This window comes from Etheostoma spectabile, chromosome 10 (genome assembly GCF_008692095.1).
Source record: "Etheostoma spectabile isolate EspeVRDwgs_2016 chromosome 10, UIUC_Espe_1.0, whole genome shotgun sequence".
Lineage (NCBI taxonomy): Eukaryota > Metazoa > Chordata > Actinopteri > Perciformes > Percidae > Etheostoma > Etheostoma spectabile.
Window position 1 is genome coordinate 10,473,679 of NC_045742.1, and position 12,313 is coordinate 10,485,991.

Sequence of the window (12,313 nt, forward strand, 5' to 3'; positions counted from 1 at the left end):
CAGACATACAATGACCATGATAAGGGGAGATACTGGTAGACTGTGTACAATGGTGATGTGTGACTGTAGATCATGATTAAATATTAACTATGACCATTACATATAAACATAGGCTAATAACCTGTAAACTGACTGATTGAATAAGAACTAAGAACAACATGTGACAGGGAATAAGTCATAAGATGTAAGCTGTAGATGTTATGACCACAGTCCAGACTGTGTAATAACACGCATCCAGGATCTTAACGAGCTCATTGTGCCGAGAGGAGACCCGCAGTGCAGATGATTAGGATATAAACATGTTTTACATTTAAGACCAAACAATGTCTAAAAAAACGAAAAGTTGAATCCATAAGAAATAATGCACACCTTTGCTAAATGTAATACAGGTGTAGGCTGCTTGGTCTGCTATAACCTCCTGTTAGCAAAAGCTTAGATACCAGATATCGTTCTGTTAACTGACCTGACTGACTCAGTTTGTGGACGTTATGACTCCTTTTTTAATTTAGCCTTTATCATTTTTAAACTTGTATTCTTTGGAGTGTCTTTTTAATGTGCTGCCTGTCCAGGTACTGCAGGTGAAAATTAGCCTTCTATGCTAATTCTGTCATAAAAAGAAGAAAGTGTAGCCTCCTGAATAATAAATAAACTAAACTAAATCATCACAGCCTACTTCTCACTTGTTGTGTCCAATAACGCCTCTGTTCAGTGAAAGTAACAGGCTCACTTTAATGCATGTGTGAATAGACCTACATATGTGGGCTAGGCTGTGGCTAATTCAAGGAGGAAGTAACTTAGAGGAAGTTGAAACTTTTTGCAGAAAAATGTACAAACCTGTTGACATTGCATTTAGATGCTCCGTTTTTTTCTGTGAATGTTTGATTCGGTCGTTAATGGAAATCACTTAAAGGTTATTGTATCAGCCTATCAGTGTTTTTATTCAGACCATTCCTTCAGGTCTATAAATCTTTCATTATCAGCTTATACAGCCATGTTCGGTTTGGTGTCTGGACACAATATCGACTAAGCACTTGCACGTGTTTTGATATTACACAGAAGCGAAAATACCGAACTACCTGGCCTGTTGAAACGGGGAGAGAAAAAAATATTTCTGTTAATCAGCAGCAGGTCTGTTCGTTCCTCCATTCATTAACTCTTCTGTTTGTAACCTATAGATGTGGCGCCCCCATGTGGTGCGGCCAACTTTTAGGCCTGCAGGCTGCCGGACAGCTGCTACACCAGCATTTAAACTAAAAGGATTTAAAACAGGAAATCAATTCTGACAGTTGGCCTTCTAACTACAGGCCTAGGCTACTTAAAAAAGTAATAAATTAATAAATAAATTTAAAAAAAAGTGGAATTCAGGTACTAAAGGTAGGCTGTGAGATCATGTTTCCTTCTGTTTGTGTTGTCTTTTTCCGTTTTATTGATCCAATTAGACTATAAGCCTGCATTTGAATTTTTTTTTTGGAGAAAGCAAAAATAGGCTAAATAAAAGCTAAGCTTCTATTGGATAATGTGCTCGTTTTAAGTAGCCTGGATACCATGGTGTAGATGGTCTTTTCTTTCATTTGCGCTCATGTTGCTGTATTGATGCTCTGAGCTCAGTGGCAAAATGGCCTCTCCCTTTTCAATTGTAGAATTTCATTCTGCGTTTTTTTTCGTTTCCAGATTGTACAACTGCTACAGCGCCCGCCGTTCTCTGTGGATGGTGGCTACAAAGGAGGCAGGCAGCGGCGCGCAAGTCCCGCCTGTATTTCCCTCTGGAGGAGTCTCAATATCGGCGCTCCCGACTGGGGATTGGAGCGGCGGCTTGTCAGTAAATGAGCCCACCCTTCACACGGTGTGTATGAGGGAAACCGAGCCAGACAGTGACGGATCTGATCCTACATTCATCAGCTGCCTGTCACACCAGCACGCCACAGCACCGACCCGGAGCCTTCCGCCGCGCTGTGACACCTGGCGGGGATGGAGGGAGAGATGCAGCCCGCAGATGAAGGGCCCTGCGCCCCGAAGATGTGCCGACAACAACGGGGTCCGTACAGCACCCTAAAAACCTTCCAGAGCAAACGCTCGGCGGGCAAGTCGCGCTTTGACAGGTCCGCTGTGGTCGAGGTGCCTCTGTTTGGCGACGGACATCACTTCACTTTCCATCCAGAGCAGCAGCATCATTTCCAGCCGCACCATCATCACCATCACCACCACCACCAGCGCCTGCAGCAGCTCCACCAAACCAGCGTTGCTATCAGCAGCAGCAGCAGCAGCCAACAACCTCACCCGACGCCTCAGCAGCAGCACCAGGGTCGTTTCCCATGTGAGAACAGGCCCAGCAGCAGGGTCCCGACGTCCACCTCAGCGGCCGCGGCAGCTGGGACCCAGCAGCAGCGCGCCGGCAGCGGCAGAGCGGAGCCCAGGTTGTCTCCAGACTGCACCTACGGTATCAGCTCAGGTGGGTCTCAAACTTGTTCAGAGCGAGTGATGACTCCTGGTAATATGTGGAGATCTGCTCCATTTTTTTTTTAAGTAGGCCTATTATGAATTTAGATTTGGGAGACTTTTCTGAGCCAGGCCTTCATTGTCCTCAGATTTTCCAGATTCTATTTTATATATGGGGTATTTGCTGCTCCAGATATTTGAGCATAAATCTTCCACAGAGTCAATAAACTTGAATGAGAAGATAAAACAATACGTTATTAAAATCAAGCATCTCTTTTGTTCAACTGAGCGTCATGTTTTTGTTCCAATTCTGTCTTCTTTCTCCTCCTGTCAGCAGTGATTGATTTGCTGCTGTAATGAGAGCAGTCATGATTGAATCTCCAGTGTGCATGTGCTAAAAATTAAATTGGGTAGTTGTCTGTCTATGTGTGTGTTTACTGTGTGTGTGTGTGTGTGTGTGTGTGTGTGTGTGTGTGTGTGTGTGCGCGTGCGTGCCTGCGTGCACAAAAAAGGCCCTCATAATCTCCAGTTGAAACACATTGTTCTGTGTTAATTTTTCTCCTCAGCTGCAGTTCATTAGAGGGCTGTGTGCAGGCTCAGGAAGAAATGTGTTCCCCTTGTGGAGGGCGGGTCCATGGGAACTAACATTAAGATGAAAGCAATGAACCTAATCCTGGCAGTTACAAAATTAAACATTACATCTTGTCCTCTAATCAGATATTAATCTCTTTATCACTGCTGGAAGCACAAGTCTCAATTTTCTGCTGGTTATTGTTGCTTCACAGACAATCGAGTGTTCAGTCTGAGCTCAGCTTGCACTGTATTAACTCACCTAGACCGGACATGACAATTGGAAAATGTGTACATAGTATCACAGGTTGGATCTAGAAAAAGGCATTAGTTTCATATATATTTAACGCACTTCAATCTGTGAAAGAATAGCCTGATTTTGTTGTAAGTATAAAGCCCAGGTTTCAGTGTTGATGACCCATTGTTTGCATCCCTTCTGGCATGCTAGTGGTCCTGATTTCAATATTTCCTGTAGTGATCGACCGATATTGATCTTTTTAGTGCTGATGCCAAAACCGATTTTGTTTTCATCAGCCCTAGCCAATACGGGCTGACGATTTTCTTGAGCCGATACTGCTTTTGCTCCCTCAATTTACATCATAAAAATGTAAACACTGCCACACTGGATTTGTTTTTTGGAATTTGCTCTTCCATTTCTTTAAAAATAATAAACAAAAACACAGATCAGTGTCACTTCTGCAATGATCTTACATTCCTATCACCCAAATGATATGTGCAGTCTGCATCATATGGATGGGTGTACTGCATATGGTTAACTGTGCAAGTGTACAAGGCTTTCATCAACATCTACAACACAGCCTTGATGATTGATGTGGACGCCTGTCTTTAAATAATTCCGGGAAAAAACTATCGCCAAATGCGATACACGTAAAGACGCAAATATCGGCCAGATATATCGGCCGGCCAATAAAATTGGTCTCTCATGATTTCCTCTGCTCATATTACACATGATCCAATTCCAGTTAAACGTGCCATGCATTCTCACTGATAATAACACATCAAAGTGAATTGTATCTGCATGATGGGAGCATGGCTCTCATGGCTGAAAAAAATAAGATAAAATAAAACTTGATGCACTTCTCATGAAGAGAGGCAGCATGGACCCCTGGACCTAGCAATCAGTTCAGCACACAATAACACAAATTGCATTGAAAAGCTGTTCCCAAAGAGTTGTGATTAAAATAAATGGGGCTCATAAATTTTCCTCTGCCGAGCGTGTTGTTTTTAATGAAATTTTATGAGGCTCTCAGCTCACAGTGCCACAGAACTGGTGAGAGCAGAGAAGAGGGTGGGGGGCACAGGCGAATGATATCAGATACATCTCGATGGGTAAACAGAGACAGCACGCATATTAATAAATGCGACACATCTGCGCCAGGCTGATAGACACGTCTGAGCGAGTGGCAACGCAGCAGTGGCCGCCTAGAACTCATTTTGTCTGTGTGTATATTTGTGTGCGTGTACTGTGTGAGGACAGTGGACTCATAATCATTACACGGAGGTATGTGTGAGATCATCTCATTGAGACGTGCCCAGACTACCAGGGAAACTGTACACTGAGGCTTGTTTCTGGACAATAGCTTTGTGCTGATTTTCTTTGCTCGGCTGGGTTTGGTCACAGCAGATTCAGTGACTTTAGAGTTTATTGACATCTGAATAAATCAGCATAATCAAGCTGACATTTATGAGCAGAGGAGCCTACTGTATGTGGAAAGCTTTGGCAGGAAAAGGGAAAGAAAAGGGAGGCAGAAAGAAAACCAGCGAGGACTAAACACAGAACCACTCATATTGTTTCCACAAGTGTATCTGCTGCTTTCCAATAGGGAACTTACTTAAGTTTCATACTGTGCTACTTTCTGCTTCTCATTCACTACAATTCAAAGGTAATCATTTTACTGTTTACAACTTCACATTTATTTGACGGCCTAACTTACTGGATATTTTTCAGTTTTCAGTATTAAAAAACAGGATTTAAGCTTAAATAATAGAATGCATTAAATGAGGGGCCCCTTTTCACGTTTCAAAAGTCAATGAGTTCCGTCGGCAGATCCCAAAATTTCCTCTCTACACTTCTCACATGGCTTAATTAAACAAGTTTTCAAGGCCCAGAGGTCAAATGATCCAAAATTACACAATAAAAGCAAATATTAGAAAACAGTCCAAAATAGCAAAACCTATTTCTATCAATCCAATAATGTCAAGTATAACATAACAGTCACAGGGGACATTTTCCTGCAAGTACTTTTTCTTTAAGTACATTTAGCTATTAATACTTCAGAAGCTTTACGTGTAATGTAGTTTTTTTAATATTGTTACACAGATACTCTTAAAGATTCAATAGGTAATTTTGATAAAAATATCTTTTGTCATATTTTGTAATATACAAACTGTATCTCCTGACATTAGTACATGAGACGGATAATCTGTGAAAAAATAATCACTCTCAAACTAGGCAGCGCTGATCAAATATGAATCAAAATTATGTTACTGCATTTGTCTACTTCTCACCTCAAATAGTATCAAACTGTTTTTATCATGGCAACTGGGTGAAAAACCTTCTCATTTTACATCTAAACAGTACACTACAATATGTTTCTGCTTCATCACAAAACATTCTACAAGATGACTTACACTCTTTGAAGGTGCCACTGTCTCTGACCTCTGGATTTTCCCTCTCTCTGCCGTAGAGAATCGTCTCATCCTGGATGCCTTTGCCCAGCAGTGTAGCCGAGTCCTCAGCCTCCTCAACAACGGCCGTCTCCTGGAGCCCTCCTCCTCCTTCACCTCCAACATCAAGCTGGAAGAGGGGCCAGGGGCGGTACAGGGGCTTCACTGCTCCTCACTGGGGAAGACCAAACCTGAAGAGAGCTCTTCCACCACAGACCCAGAAGAGGAGGCCCAACAAAGCCATTTGAACCAACAACAAACCTCTGCCGTTCTTCGCATCTTCACAGACTCCCTACAGAACTATCTGCTCTCAGGGCCGCCGCCGCCGCCGCCGCAGCAGCAACATCTGGCTGCCGGTCTGGAGGATGAGCAGTGCCCGTTGGCAGAGCCTGGCTCTGGGGTGTCTCCTCCAAGACATAACCTGGGAGGCTGGGGCTCACCGACTCCGTCAGAGTCGTACGGCCACCCTTCATCCACACTGCCTGAGGAGGAGGAGGAGGAGGAGAGCTGCTGTCCACGCTGCCTGGAGTTGGAGCAGGAGGTGCTGTCGCTGCAGCAGGAGAACGAGGAGCTCCGCAACAAGCTGGAGAATATCCCAGGTGCAGTAGTGACAGCCTGGATCCACAGAGTTTTGAGGTCTATTCTTTGGGATGGGTCAAAGATACAGATATACAGGTGCCTAATCATGACAGGTTTATCTGAAAAGCTAAGGGGATGATAATAAAGCAGCATAGTCACATTCAGGATTAGCGCTGATCCTGTTTTTAAATGTGAGCAATCACAGATGTCGGATTGAGACCAGGAGCAGTGATGTATATAAAAACTATAATTTTCCAAACATACAGGAACTTATTATGGAACTTTTGCACAGTTTCTCCTTCATTTTGAGTGTTCTCATTTAACTATTTGACACATACAGAGGCTTTGATTCATCGCGGTAAATGTCCTGTTTACATTAAGAAAAGAAGTCTTGGTTGAGATGTTGACCATTGCTCTCTAGTAATTGTCATCCAAAGCATTGATAGACATGAAAAAGTTTCTAGTCACGTCTCATAGACTTGACGTGGACGTTGCTGTTATTTCAGTCTGGACAGGAGTGGTGGACAAATCAACCAACAATGCCATCCCTATAGCCAAAGCGCTAACATGCCTAAAAGTAATAACATCATGGTTAAAGTCAATAAAATAGCCAATTAATTTTATGTAGATTGATTAATCTACTAATTGTTTCAATTCTACTCATTTGTTCATGCTCTTTCTTTAATTAGTCATATGTATCTGTCTGTATATCTCTAGTAAAAATACTATTGCATTAATCAGTACCAAAGCTACACCAGTTTATCATTGCACCTTAATAACTTCAGTTTTTGTCTGTCTTCAGTTTGCGAGATCGGCATGCTCACACTCTCTAATTACATCCCAGTGTTTGGGGCAACAGTCTTAATAGCATCTATTTTTATTACCTTTTCTGCTCTCCCCAAAGCATTCTGAGCTCCCCTGTGTTACCTTAACCTACATTTCACTTAACCGGCTAATTTGAGCTGGAAGATTATTAAATTATACACAAGATGGGTCTCTTTGTTTGCAGAACATTTTGACAGTGTATTTAGTATTTATGGTAACATGTGTTCTTATGCAGTTCCTTGTCAAAAGGCTCTCGACTACTTCAAGACTGTTCTTGAGTTTCACAACCAGCTGGTCCAGCCGATGCCAGAGGAGCAGCTCACAGAGGTGAGGAAACAAGCAGCGGTATAATTCACAGCTATTTGAAGCATGTGTGATCAGTAGCACACAGTATATTTAGGTGTAAAAATACAACATCATACCCTTGCCACATCAGTAACTTCTCCAGTGTGCTGTTAAGTTGTGTGAAAATATGGAATTAAAGGAAACTCTGTCTCTGCAGGAAGAAGAGCGGCAAACAGTCTTTGAGGTCTGTGTTTTTATTCAAGCATTTCTGTTGTTTGAGAACATAAAGGATTTCAGTGTATATTCATGTATTTTTTTGCCTGTAAAGTCAACAGGAAGTGGTATCAAATTAGTGAAATTGACACTAGATAATGTGCACCATAAACAAAGGTTAAAAGTCAATTTCAAATCTGACAAAACTAGAAAATGCAGTCAGATATGGAGGCAGACTGTGGACATACCTGAGCGCCGTCCGACCATTACATCACCTGACCTCCTCTTCCCTGCAGGGCAGTAAGCAGCTCCTGGAGAACTACCCTCTCTTCATCTCTAATAAGCAGTGGGACGAAGCCGTAAACTCCTCTAAGAAAGATGGCAGGCGGCTGCTGCGCTACCTGATTCGCTTTGTCTTCACCACAGATGAGCTCAAGTTCTCCTGCGGTTTGGGCAAAAGGAAGCGTTCGGTCCACTCAGGAGATCCAGGCCTGGAAAGACGACCGCTCAACCCCGTCAAAGTCAGCTGCCTCAGAGGTACACAGTCAGAAAATATCTGTTGAGTTAAAAGAGTGTTGGCATTGTGCTTCAGTCTGGGAAACATTATCATTGCAAAACTGGTAGAACTCATACAGTTGTCTGCCGGCAGGAGCTCTGTCAAATGTCTGCATATAAAATGTTTGTGTTATTTGAAAGATGTAGAGCTATGCTCATATACTCCACTTTTACAGCTTACATGTTTCAGACTTGAAAAGCAGCAGTAGCTATCAAGTGAGCTCCTTATTTCTGGGCTCATAACATTAAACCAAGACCTATGTTGGTCTAAGATCTGATACATTTGTGGTCATGTGTTTTTAGTTGTAACCGATCAGATTAAAATTGAATTCAATTTCATGTTTTTGTTTTCTTTTCTTATTCTTCTCCCACGGCAATTGATCATTGCACTTTTCAACAACAAGACATTTCAATTGTTTCACTGACAGAAAAGGTCTAACTCTATCCTTGAGCGTAACAACTATTTCATTCATTTCCACTGTTTCACCATTTATAATTTCAAACCTGCAATAACAATATTTTTTGTAAGTTATAGTCAACGCGATAGCAAAATAGTTAATTTACACATCATGCAGTTACGGAGCAACATGATCAGTCATTTAAAATTGTGTTTTAATGACCATCTGGTCAATGTGCGTATGTCTAACATTCCCTCTTCTATTAGCTCTGTGTTTGGTCGCTACCAACTCTTGAGGGAAATATCCGTCTCTTTAGATTGTAAATGCTCCACTATGTTCACCAGCTAGTTTTTAACTGTGTCTGTCAGCTGTCTGTTTGGTGCCAAGCATTAAGGGAACAGTCAGTTATTAGAACTCTTTCTCTTATAACAGCTGCGGTCTAAAACAACACTATGAGACTGGTGAGAGTGACCTAAAACAGTATTGTTGTGGGCCTCACATAAACAATGAGCTGAATCTCTCTGTAAAGCTCAATGAAAAAGAGCTGCTTCAGATCCGAGTGATAATTCTTTGCAGGCTTCTTACTGTCACATTGTTATTTCATATATTATTATGAAAATCTCAATTATGATCACTTAAAGGGCAGGTCAGATTAGTTTTTACTCCGATCCCACATACACAAAGATCACATCTCTGTAAAATAAGAGATTGAGTATTAATGCCTTTCATGTGAATGTCACACTCAAAACCTCATGCTTTTTGAAACCCTGGTACAAATCAAGGAGTGCTTTGATTTTCAATTATTAAAAAATGTATAAATATTTTTCTCTTTTGTTTGACAATTTTCTTGCCAGAATTCATCCGGATGCACTGTGTCTCAAACCCGGACTGGTGGATGCCCTCAGAGGAGCAGATCAACAAAGTATTCAGCGATGCCGTCGGTCATGCTCGTCAGGGCCGAGCGGTCGGTACGTTCCTGGGCAGCAGCGGAAGCAGCACCAGCAGCCTCTATATGGAAGGCTTTGACGGACATCTGTCACAGGACGAACTGTATTTGAAAGGCTGCCAGAACGGCCAATCGGACTGAAGTTAGAGGAGAAATTAAAGACAAATGCCGGAAATGTAGCTGTACAACAACATATCCCAAAACAATGACCTGAACCTGTCACTTTACACAGTGAAGAAAACATTCCAGAAGTTTATCTTACAGAATACAGAAGCAGTTTGAATAGTTTGTAGCTGTTTTGCCATTTTTATACCTACAATTTTGTTGTTTGTTTTAGTCAATATTTGACTCTTGAGGTGTTTTAAACTTTTAAAATTTCAGTCTTCCACTTGCTACTTTTTTTCTATGGTTTGCTGTTTTGATCAGCTTTGTCACTTTCAATGGAATTAGTATTTTTTGGGGTTTTTGGGTTGGAGTCCCAATCAGTTAATTTTTTTCATGAGGAAGCTGTTTTTGTAAATGTTACCCAAATTAGAGACTTATTGCATCCATCACTGACATTGCGCCCTCCATCACGGAAAGTAGCATTTAATATTTTTCTGCCAAATTCTGCATCATTGGCGAAGCACCTTTACTTGCAGCCCTTCAATAGGAGTGCCTCTACCTGTAGCGTTGCACTTGTTTTTCCTAATATGAATCACTTCCGATGTGTCAAGTTATAAAAAGAAAAAGTGCATTCAAAGTCTTGGCAATGTGCTTAAATGCACCTTCCATTAGGTTGAAAGACGTTTCAGTCAAGGCTGATCTGTTTCAGATTTCAAGATATGCGACGGAAAAGAAAACCGTGCGTCTTATTGCAGAACAGTCAACGATATTAAAGTACTCATATTATGCTTTTTGGTTTTTCCCTTTCCTTTATGTTGTTATATATTTATTTTGTGCATGTTTATGAAGTAAAAAAGCCCAAAGTCCACCCCAAAGGGACTTCACCATCTCCAACAGAAAACACTGTTCACAAACTGCTCCAAACAGCTCTATTGTAGTCCAGCCTTTATTTTTGTGACAATCGTACGTCACTTTGTAACACACGTTATAATGCTCGCCTAGCTGCTAGCGTGGCTCGCCCTCATACTCTGCTTTTGGCTGGGTAATTGTCCTTACTTAGCTAGTGCGCATGTGCGACTCCCAACAAAGATGGAACAGAAGTGAGATGCCTCACTCTGTAGCTAAAACAGAGAGCTCAAAACACAGGGTGAACGTGTGCCTTGCTTAAGAGCACCTGGCAGCGCCCAGGATGTGAACTGGCATATCTCCAGCTACCAATGTACACTCTGTACTTTGGTCCATACTGGGATTTGAACCATTTGCAGTACAACAAAAATTGTGCTTTAAGAAAATTAAACCATGTAAACCTATTCTAGTATAACCTCTGAATACAATTATGAACCTGAAAATGAGCATAATATGAGCACTTTAAGATCTTATTTAAAAGAGGTCTCCTAAATTTGTTTGTGCTGTAGGCCTAATGCCAGTGATATAAGGCTGATCTTTCTTCCATTAAATGAAGGTATTCTTATGAATAAAATGCAGATTTGCAGAAAAACAACGACAACATAGTGGATAAATACCAAGAACATTGTTTCTATTTTATGCTAATGCACTTTCTTTGCTCTGTCATAGGTTCTTTAATTCATCCTGTTGCAAAAAGTCTTCAGCTGCATTCTATTTCATTTAGATTTTCATCAGTGAGAAGACTTTTTGACTCTGGATAAATTAATGACGCCATATATAATGCCTTAAACTTGATTCAAGTCAAGTGTGTCACGTAATCACAGTGTGGGTTGTTGGCCCAAGTGGAGCACTTCGTTCTTATTTGCACTTTTCCGTGTCTCGTTGTGGCTACAGCCATCCCACAGGGAGAGTATCTAACCATTCTTATTCTCTGACTTGTGTTTTGTATTTTATTCGGTCCTCAATCACTTCACATCATTACGCCGTTTTCTACGTTTTGAATGTACCAAATTTATTAGGTCAGTTTGCCACGTCGACAGTGCTGTGTAAATGTGTAATATAAAGTACAATATTGTGTGAGGTGTTCTTGAAATACCACGTCTCTCTCTTTAAAAGCCAAGTAGAAAAGTGCCACAGAAACCTTAAACAGTTGGATTCTGTTGTTGTGTTGCTGTTCTGAATGTGAGCATTTATTTGTATTTACTCCCTCAAAGTGGCTGTTATCAACACTGTGAAACATCAGTAGGATTTTTTACAAATCTAATAGCTTCTGTTGTTTTTTTGTTTATAATAAATACCATAAGCACTGAAGCTGAAAGCTTGCATTGATGAATATCTACAGTATGTATCTATTGTTTAAAGTGTTAGGCAAACTTGTCAAAAATGGCATTATTCTAAACATTTTTTTATTTTTTTAAAAAGTAAGAAAGTAAGTAAAGTTGTATTTCTGTCATTAAATAGCATCAACTCTATGACTCCATGTGATGCATTGGGTGGTTAAACAACAATCAGTTTTTCTGATGTATAGTGTGGAGATTCATTTATTTGCCAACAGTGGTAAGTGCTCATGTCTTTTGCTCAGTAAAGATAGCAACACCACTATGTAGAAATACTCTGTGACAAGTAAAAGTCTTAAAGGACGGTCCCTTTCTGAATGATATATGACATATGTATACATTAGAATATACTGATGTATTAACCAGTAAGAAACATTTTCATATTATATGTGGTGGAGGTGGAGTAGGGCTGGGCAATATGGAGGAAATCAAATATCACAATATTTTTGACCAAATACCTTGATATCAAT

At 40.9% G+C, this 12,313-nt stretch overlaps 1 protein-coding gene across 1 annotated transcript; it reads left to right on the forward strand.

Moving 5' to 3' along the window:
• Positions 1-1,507: 1,507 nt before the first annotated feature.
• Positions 1,508-11,917, forward strand: bend4 (BEN domain containing 4). The gene is made up of 6 exons (XM_032528694.1): positions 1,508-2,449; positions 5,715-6,293; positions 7,334-7,425; positions 7,601-7,627; positions 7,893-8,133; positions 9,404-11,917. Exons 1-6 carry the CDS (start codon positions 1,969-1,971, stop codon positions 9,634-9,636), a joined length of 1,653 nt encoding a protein of 550 aa, XP_032384585.1. The 5' UTR covers positions 1,508-1,968; the 3' UTR covers positions 9,637-11,917.
• The last annotated feature ends 396 nt before the right edge of the window (positions 11,918-12,313 follow it).